The sequence below is a fragment of the Sapajus apella genome, unplaced genomic scaffold (assembly GCF_009761245.1).
Source record: "Sapajus apella isolate SASKATOON/1434 unplaced genomic scaffold, GSC_monkey_1.0 scaffold88, whole genome shotgun sequence".
Taxonomy (NCBI): domain Eukaryota; kingdom Metazoa; phylum Chordata; class Mammalia; order Primates; family Cebidae; genus Sapajus; species Sapajus apella.
In genome coordinates, this window is record NW_022437028.1 from 8246037 (window position 1) to 8254329 (window position 8293).

Here is an 8293-nt window from a genome sequence, read left to right on the forward strand (position 1 = left end):
ACTTGTCAGTCTTTATCACAGGGCCTGGCACTAAGAAGGTCCTGAAGTCTTAGTTTGCTTCCTTTTTTTTTTACCTTGGGATATGATCTTGCTCTGTCACCCAGGCTGAAGTGCATTGCAGTAATCACAGCTCACTGCAGCCTGGAACTCTGCGGTTCTAGCGATCCTCCTGCCTTAGCCAATGAGGTAGGTGGGATTACAGGTGCAAGCAACTACACTCATCTAGTTTTCAAATTTTTTTTGCACTTGAGAGGCTGAGGAGGGCAGATCACTTGAGGTCAGGAGTTCGAGAACAGCCTGGCCAGCATGGTGAAACCTGGTCTCTACTAAAAACACAAAAATAATTAGCGTGGTTGGCACTCGCCTGTAATCCCAGCTACTGGGGAGGATGAGGCAGGAGAATTGCTTGAACCCAGCAGGCAGACATCGCAGTGAGCCAAGATTACACCACTGCACTCCAGCCTGGGTGACAGGGCGAGACTCCATCTCAGAAAAAAAAAATGTTTTGCACAGACAAGGTCTCAGTGTATCACTTAGACTGGAGTGCACCTTCAAACTCCCGGGCTCAAGCGATCTTTCCACCTCAGCCTCCACCAACAGCTGGGACTACAGGCTGGAGCCATGGCACCCAACTAGAAAATGAAAATCTTTAAAGCGAACATTGGGATGACCAGGCTTCTGCACCATACTAACAGTTTGTTTTGTTACACTGTTCATAGGATAATCTAAGCTCTCTACAGAGGCAAGAAACACGAGGGTTCCCTTTCATCTAGATACTTGCAGCATTTCCTACCATCCTTATTCAGGCACATACAGAATTTACACAGGGAAGAGTCAGTGGCAGTGGGGTGGCAGGACACTAGTACAACAGTATTTTTTATTTACATGACAATAGTTACCACACACACACACACACACACACACACACACACACACTCAGGAAGACCGACTAACTGGGCCCACTGAAACAATTTTCCCCACCCTCAATACGGAGTCCTTTGGGTTTCAAGAGAACAGGCCTTTTCTTCCATGGCTCTGGTTCTAGGTCCAGTATGAGAAGAGCCACACCGTAGAGGAGATAAGTGGGGGTGTGCCGTTTCAATTACTTGGGTGTGACCCTGAAGACTCGGATGTGGATGGCTGAGTTGTTGCGGATCCGAGTCAACGGCTCCCGTGTATCCGTCTCTGGCTCCAGCTCATCAACAAGCTCCACAGTGGAGGTATTGGCAGCCACCTGCAAGGACCCAAAGCTGCCCGCCTGCAGCTGCAGCGCGATGTTGATGGCTCGGTTGATGGCCAAGCCCAAGCCGTGAATGTAGATCTCAGAGCACGCGTTCTGACCCCTGGCCCCTCCGTCCAGCAGCTTCTGGCAGCGGGCCAGTTGCGCCTTAAAGTCAGTCTTCATGTTGACATAAATGTCATTGGGCCGCCGAGGCAAGCGGTTGGGAAGCCTTTTCCTAAGGGTGTACTCCACCGGATCCAGTTCGGCCTCCACGGCACCGCGGAGCTCTCGGTTTTCTGCCATGCTGTATGCCCTGGCGTGGGAAAGGGATGCGATCAGAGGGATCACCGTGATCTCGAAGCCTTTCCTACCCTTTTCCTGTACAAAGGTTACACCTGGCCTGGGAGTGGCTCAAGCCTGTAACCTCAGCACTTTGGGAGGCCGAGGCGGGAGGATCGCTGGACCCCGGGTGTTTGAGACCAGCCTGGGCAACATAGTAAGCCCCCGTCTTAAGATACTTTTTAAAAACTAGCCGGGCCTGGTGGTGCCCGCCTGTAATCCCAGCTAGTTGGGAGGCTAAGGTGGAGGATCGCTTGAGCCCGGGAGTTCGAGGCTGCAGTGGGCCGTGATCGCGCCATTGCACTCTATTTAGCCTGGGAGACTGAGCAAGACGCTGTTTCAAAAACAAAAACAAAAAACAAAAAGCCCAAAGGGTGCACCGGAGAGAGGACTTACATGTTTCCTTCCGGCCCCTCGTCCCCTCCCACTCACCTCCAGCTCCCGCGTCTCCCCGCCCCGCGTTCCAATTGATTCACCGCGTCGCCCCCAACCTCGCGCCCCTCCGCCGGCCCTCCCGTGCCTACTGTCTGCTCCACAGGGCCCTCCAGGCGCACCAGGCCCGCTCCACGCCAGGTCACTCAAGTGTTCGCCGGCCAGCCAAAGTAACCGCGACCCCAGGTCCCGGGAAGGGAAGAGAAGGAAAGAGGGCGAGACCCGCTGGTTGGCTCCTGGGCGCCCTGCGGCGCCGGGGTCCTGAACGGGCTGACGAGTGCGCACGCGCGCCCGTACCCCGCGAGCCGCGAATCGCCTTCCCGGCTTCCGTTCGCCCCCGCTTCCCTGAGTGCAAGTGCGACTGCGCGAGGCGTTTGAGTAACGCGAGACTTCCGGGCGTGACGGGATCTACCACGTGTACGCCTCGGGGACTGGCGGGCGGCTGAGGGCGGGGACCAGGTTGGAGCAGGGGAGGAGCTAGAAGGGGTAGGGTCGGCCTCCCTAGGCCTGGCGGAGTCCCTGGCCCGCGGAGGGGTCCCCGAAGGGGAGACACTTGGAGGGGAGGCTGCTCTAGGGACGAGGGTCTTCCCCATGGGAGCAGGGAGGGGGTCGAGCTCAGGAGACCGTAGTCGCCAAGGGGCCTGAACCCCAGCGTGGATTCCGCGTCCGTCGCAGCTATTCTGGTCAGAAGAGGCCTGGGCAGGGCTGGCAGAGCTAACCCCCAGTCTAAGGTCCCCGTGGCCCGAGGACCGGAGGGGGAACTGAGGGACATGGCCGGTCTCCACCTCGCTTGAGGACAGCGTCCCAGGACTCCCCTGCAGTTCACGGGAAGCTGTTCGCCTCCTCTGTCTCTGCTGGGGACCCACGCTGTGAGGTCTAAGCCCAGGCTTCACGGGTCGCCAAAGAACGCTGACGCTCCCACGCCCTTCAACCACCTCCCACCAGCTCTGCGGCCCACGACCGGGGAGCAGGGGTTTGGCGCCCCCTGGCGGGCAAGGTGGGGAGGACGCGCGCCGGATTCGTGGCTCTCCAGACCAGTGGAGAGGGGGCTCTGCCCAGACTGGCACAGTTTCGGCAGAGTTCCCTTCTGAAATGAGTAGATCCTGCTGCATTGGGGACCTTGAACTACCCTGTTTGTTTCCCCGTAATTCAAATAGGTATGGTCACAAGCTCCTCCACCTTATTGCACATGCATTTTATTGAATGGCTAGTTGTATAGCCTCTGACTATAAACTTACAATTTATTTATTTATTTTTGAGACAGGGTCTCACTCGATCGCCCAGGCTGGACTGCAGTGGCGTGATCTCAGCTCACTGCAACCTCTGCATACTAGATTCAAGCGATTCTTGTGCCTCAGCCTCCTGAGTAGCTGGGACTACAGGTGCACGCCACTGCACCTGGCCAATTTATTTCATTTTTTTGAGACAGGTTCTTACTCTGTTGCCCATCCTGGAGTGCAGTGGCATGAATGCGGCCCACTGAAGCCCTGAACTCCTGGGGTCAAGAGATCATCCTGTGTCAGCTTCCTGTGTAGCTGGGACCACAGGTGTGCGCCGCAATGCACGGCTGATTTTTAAAATTTTTTTTGTAGAGGAAGAGTCTCACTTTGTGGCTCAGTCTGGTTTAGAACTCCTGGGTTTGAGAGATCCTCCCACTTTAGCTTCTCCAAGTGCTGAGATTACAGGTGTAAGCCACAGTGCTCAGCAACTTTTTATTTATTTATTTATTTTTTTAAAGACAGGGTCTCAGTCTGTCAGTCTGTTGCCCAGGCTGGATTGCAGTGGTATGATCACAGCTCACTGCAACCTCTGCCTACCAGGTTCAAGCAATTCTTGTGCCTCAGCCTCCTGAGTAGCTGGGCTTACAGGCACTCACCACTGTGCCTGGCCAGTTTATTTCATTTTTTTGAGTCAGGGTTTTACTCTGTCACCCAGGCTGGAGTGCAGTGGCGTGAACACGGCTCACTGCAGCCCTGAACTCCTGGGGTCAAGCCATCATCCTGTGTCAGCTTCCTGTGTAGTTGAGACCACAGGTGTGCGCTGTAATGCACAGCTAATTTTTTTTTAATTTTTTTAATTTTTTTTTGGTAGAGATGGAGTCTCCCTTTGTGGCCCAGGTTGGTTACAAACTCCTGGGGTCAAGCAATCCTCCCACCTTGGCCTCCCAAAGTGCTGGGAGTACAGGTGCGAGCCACTGTGCTCAACCTAAACTTGTTTTTTTTTTTTTTTTTTTTTTAGACAAGGTCTCAGTCTGTTGCCCAGTCTGGAGTGCAGTGGTGTGATCACAGCTCATTGCAGCCTCAACCTCCTGGGCTCAAGTGATCCTCCTGTCCCAGCATCCTGAATAGCTAGGACTAAAGGCATGCACCAGCATGTAATAAATTGTGTTTTAGAAGTTAATCCTTGGTATTGAAATTTTCGAAATGCCCACATAATTGTTGGGACTGATTCATTCCTCTACACATGATGTGCCTCCTTTCTCCCGTACCCTGTTAATGATAGCAGTTGTGGGCATTTGCTATAACAGGATACATAGATGGCTCCACACTTGACCTTGGGTGCTGGAATGCTCTCAAGTCAAGCATACGGCCCAGTGCTTGAGACTGGGGGCATCATCTGTAGTGTCCTTTCCCCTGATTCCTGTCTCCTTGATCCTGGGGAGGTCTGGCTCTAATTGCTAGTTTCCAGAGATTCATTCATTCTTTTCTTTCTTCTTTTTTTTTTTTTTTTTTTTTTGCGACAGAGTCTCACTCCGTCACCCAGGCTGGAGTGCAGAGGCATGATCTCAGTTCACTGCAACCTCCACCTCTCAGGTTAAAGTGATTCTCCTGCCTCAGCTTTCTAAGTAGCTGGGGCTACAGGCATATACCCACCACACCTGGCTAATTTTTATATTTTTAATAGAGACAGGGTTTCACCATGTTGGCCAGGCTGGTCCCAAACTCCTGATCTCAAGTGATCTGCCCGCCTTGGCCTCCCAAAGTGCTGGGATGACAGACGTGAGCCATCGTGCCCAAAGCCTCATTTTTAAGCCTTGGATCACAGGAAGAAGCAACAAGAAACTGTACCCAACTCAAAACTTTGTAGGAGAATCATAAAATTGGTCCATTTGGAGGGTAGAGTTGGGTTCATCAGGTTGTTGTTGCAAGAGGTGGCATATTCAATGATCAGTTATATAAAACAATATGTACTCATTGTAAGTATACTTTTCATAATCTGTTTTATCATACACGTAACATTCAAATGGACAAGTATAGCTTTGCACAGTAGCAGTATTGTAGCCAGTGCAGTTTGTGTGAGGCATGATTATTGCTAATTGAAAACTTTTCCCAATACCCTGCCGTGACGACTTGCAACATAGTCGACATTGGCAATTTTTGACAGTCTATGGAGACTGGAAAAAAAAAAAGACAAATATACTAACTTGTGAATAAAGGATATCAAAACACTGGTTTTAAAAAAAAATGGGGATGCTGGCTGGGCGTGGTGGCGCATGCCTGTAATCCCAGCACTTTGGGAAGCTGAGGTGGGTGGATCCCCTGAGGTAAGGAGTTTCAGACCGGTCTGACCAACATGGTGAAACCCTGTCTCTACTAAATACAAAAAATTACCTGGGCATGGTGGCGCATGCCTGTAATCTCAGCTACTTGGGAGGCTGAGGCAGGAAAATTGCTTGAACCTGGTAGGCAGAAGTTGCAATGAGCTAATGAGCTGAGATAGCACCATTGCGCTCCAGCCTGGGCAACAAGAGTAAAACTACATCTCAAAAAAAAGAAGAAGGCTGGGCTCCATGGTTCACACCTGAAATCCCAGCACTCTGGGAGGCTGAGATGGAAGGGGCGGATCACTTGAGGTCAGGAGTTCGAGATCAGCCTGACCAACATGGAGAAACCCCATCTCTACTAATACAAAAATTAGCCGGGCCTGGTGGTACATGCCTGTAACCCCAGCTACTGGGGAGGCTGAGGCACAAGAATCGCTTGAACCTGGGAGGCAGAGGTTGCAGTGAGCAGAGATCGAGCCATTGCACTCCAGCCTGGGCAACAAGAGGGAAACTTCATCTCAAAAAAAAAAAAAGGGCAGGGGATGCTAATTCCTGTCTTGTAGTTGAGTTGTGAAACCCAAGGTAATCTTGTAAACTGTAAACCTACACAGATGAGTTGGCATATTTATGTCTCCTAGATGCTTCTCACTTGCCTAGGATGGAGTCTGACCCCATTTGATCAAAGGTTGAAGAGAGTTCAGATTCCAGAGAAATTTGCTCCCAGCACCATTTCAATCCTGTAGTTCTTTCCTTTACTTCAGATTATTTCATTAACCACAAGATTGGGGTTGAATTGGAAGGTCCAACATATTATAGTAAAGATACCAATTCTCTTCAAATTAATCTATAGGGGCCTGGTGAGGTGGCTCACACCTTTAATCCCAGCACTTTCGGAGGCCATGGTGGGTGGATCACTTGAGGTCAGGAATTCAAGATCAGCTTGGCCAACGTGGTAAAAACTCGTCTCTGCTAAAAATACAGAATTAGCTGGGTGTGGTGGCAGGGGCCTGGTGGTAATCCCAGCTACTGAGGAGGCTGAGGCAGGAGAACAGCTGGAACCCAGGTTGCAGTGAGCTGAGATCATGCCACTGCACTCCAGCCTGGGCAACAGAGAGAACTCCAGCTCACACAACAACAAAAACCCAAATTGATATATAAGCATAATGCAATTCCCACAAAAATTCCAGCAATAATTTTTTGTATTAAATATAGATGTTTATTCTAAAATATATATGGAAAGACAAAAGAAGTAGAATGGTTAAAACCACTTTTAAAAAGTTGCTGGAATCGCATTACCTAATTTTAAGACTTACTATATAAATACAGTTATCAAGAAAGTATGGTCTCCCCAGTGGGATAGACACAAAAGTCAATAGAATGGAATTGAGAGCTCAGAAATAGACTCGTGTACATAAGTACAGCCAACTCTCTCTCTTTTTAAAAAAAATTTGTTGTTGTTTGTAAGACAGAGTCTCACTCTCACCCAGGCTGGAGTGCAGTGGTACAATCTTGGCTTACTGCAGCCTCAATCTCCCTGGCTCAAGTCATCCTCCCACCTCAGCCTCCCAAGTAGCTGGAACTGTCAGCACATGCCAAGATGCCCAGCTAATTTTATTTATTTATTTAGGCCTGTCTCCAGGCGCCAGGCTGGAGTGCAGTGGCACGATCTCAGCTCACTGCAACCTCCGCCTCCTGGGTTCAAACAATTCTCTTGCCTCAGCCTCCTGAGTACCTGGGACTACAGGTGTGTGCCACCATGCCCAGCTAATTTTTGTATTTATTAGTAGAGACAGGGTTTCACCATGTTAGCCAGGATGATCTTGATCTCGTGACCTTGTGATCCACCCGCCTCAGCCTCCCAAAGTGCTGAGATTACAGGCCTTGTTTATTTTTTGTAGAGACCAGGTGGTCTTGAACTCCTGGACTCAAGCAATCCTCCTGCCTTAGTCCCTTCAAAGTGCTGAGATTACAAGTGTGAGCCACTACCATCCAACTCACTTTTGACAAAGGTACAAAAGCAATTCAATGGGGAAAGCACGATCTTTTCAAGTGGTGCTGAAACAATTGGACAAACACACAAATAAATGAGCCTCAGTCCTATACAAAAAGTTAATACAAAATGGATAGTAGATCTAGGAAGAAACATCTATGATGTAGGGTCAGGCGAAGAGTTCTTAGACGTGACTTCAAAGGCACAATCCATAAAAGACAATTGATAAACCGGACTTCATCACAATTTTAAACATTTGCTGTGTGAAAGGCCACATTAATAAGATGAAAAGAGAAGCCACAGGCTGGGAGAAAATATGTGCAAATCATATATCCAACAGAGGACTTGTATCCAGCATATATAAAGCAGTCTCTAAGCTCAAGAGGTAGAAACCAAACAACCCAATTAGAAAATGAGCAAATCCAGCCTGGGCAGTATAGTGAGATCCTGTCTCTACGAAAAATTTAAAAATTAGCCAGGCATGGTGGTGTTCGCCTATAGTCCCAGCTACTGAGGAGGCTGGGGCAGGAGGATTGCTTGAGCCCAGGAGGATGACTGCAGTGAGCTGTGATCATACCACTGCACTCCAGCCTGGGTGACGAAGTAAGACAGAAAGGAAAGAAAAGAAGAGAGGAGGCCGGGCGCGGTGGCTCAAGCATGTAATCCCAGCACTGTGGGAGGCCGAGGCGGGTGGATCACGAGGTCAAGAGATCGAGACCATCCTGGTCAACATGGTGAAACCCCGTCTCTACTAAAACCACAAAAA

The 8293-nt window shown here is 49.9% G+C and overlaps 1 protein-coding gene and 1 non-coding gene across 5 annotated transcripts; one reads left to right on the top strand and one right to left on the bottom strand.

Annotated features, from left to right (window-relative positions):
* Positions 1-686: 686 nt before the first annotated feature.
* POP7 (POP7 homolog, ribonuclease P/MRP subunit) lies at positions 687-2358 on the bottom strand. Of its 4 annotated transcripts, none has more exons than XM_032255142.1 (2): positions 2086-2338; positions 687-1535 (listed from the first exon to the last, which is right to left on the bottom strand). In XM_032255142.1, exon 2 carries the CDS (start codon positions 1523-1525, stop codon positions 1103-1105), a length of 423 nt encoding a protein of 140 aa, XP_032111033.1. In that variant the 5' UTR covers positions 1526-1535; positions 2086-2338; the 3' UTR covers positions 687-1102. The 4 variants fall into 4 exon arrangements, with proteins under 4 accessions (XP_032111033.1, XP_032111032.1, XP_032111034.1 ...); XM_032255141.1 differs by having other exon boundaries at positions 1101-1535; positions 2291-2358; XM_032255143.1 differs by having other exon boundaries at positions 1101-1535; positions 2116-2284.
* A 2890-nt stretch (positions 2359-5248) lies between these two features.
* LOC116534681 lies at positions 5249-5388 on the top strand. Its single transcript, XR_004261828.1, has one exon. It is a non-coding gene; the product is annotated as a U4 spliceosomal RNA (small nuclear RNA).
* The last annotated feature ends 2905 nt before the right edge of the window (positions 5389-8293 follow it).

Coding starts and splice junctions, on each gene's coding strand:
- POP7 (XM_032255142.1), bottom strand. CDS start 1,525: ATGGCAGAAAACCGAGAGCTCCGCGGTGCCGTGGAGGCCGAACTGGAT.